This window comes from Penaeus monodon, chromosome 15 (genome assembly GCF_015228065.2).
Source record: "Penaeus monodon isolate SGIC_2016 chromosome 15, NSTDA_Pmon_1, whole genome shotgun sequence".
In the NCBI taxonomy this organism is placed as follows: Eukaryota; Metazoa; Arthropoda; class Malacostraca; order Decapoda; family Penaeidae; genus Penaeus; species Penaeus monodon.
Window position 1 is genome coordinate 18,774,263 of NC_051400.1, and position 416 is coordinate 18,774,678.

A 416-nucleotide genomic window follows, 5' to 3' on the forward strand; every position below is an offset into this window, starting at 1 on the left:
TGACACCTGCAGGTACTGCGGGACTGAGCTCACTGGACAGACTGTCACTTCTACAAACAATAAGATGATTCTTTACTTCAAGTCTAAACTGAACTTCATGCCGGGATGGACAGCGAATTTTACCTTCATAGAAGACCCTGCTTGCACAACCACCTCCACTACCACCTCTACGTCCAGCTCTACTTCCACCAGTACCTCTACTTCCACATCTACCTCCACTAGTACCTTTACCTCTACATCTACCTCCACTAGCACGCCTACTTCCACATCAACCACAACACCCTCCCCCGGTGACTGTACAATTAGTACATCAGGTGATATCGTTTCCTTCCAATCCCCTAATTACCCAAGTGATTATCCGGATAACATAGTCTGTACTCTTCCACCGTCATACATGGTAAGTGACAACGACGAAC

The 416-nt window shown here is 46.9% G+C and overlaps 1 protein-coding gene across 1 annotated transcript in view; it reads left to right on the top strand.

Moving 5' to 3' along the window:
- LOC119582120 (protein SpAN-like) overlaps positions 1-397 on the top strand; it is a gene marked incomplete at its 3' end in the record, with an annotated part of 19,454 nt that extends 19,057 nt beyond the window's left edge. The window contains 1 exon segment of the mRNA XM_037930360.1: positions 13-397. Coding sequence (XP_037786288.1) covers positions 13-397 — 385 coding nt within the window.
- Between the last annotated feature and the right edge of the window lie 19 nt (positions 398-416).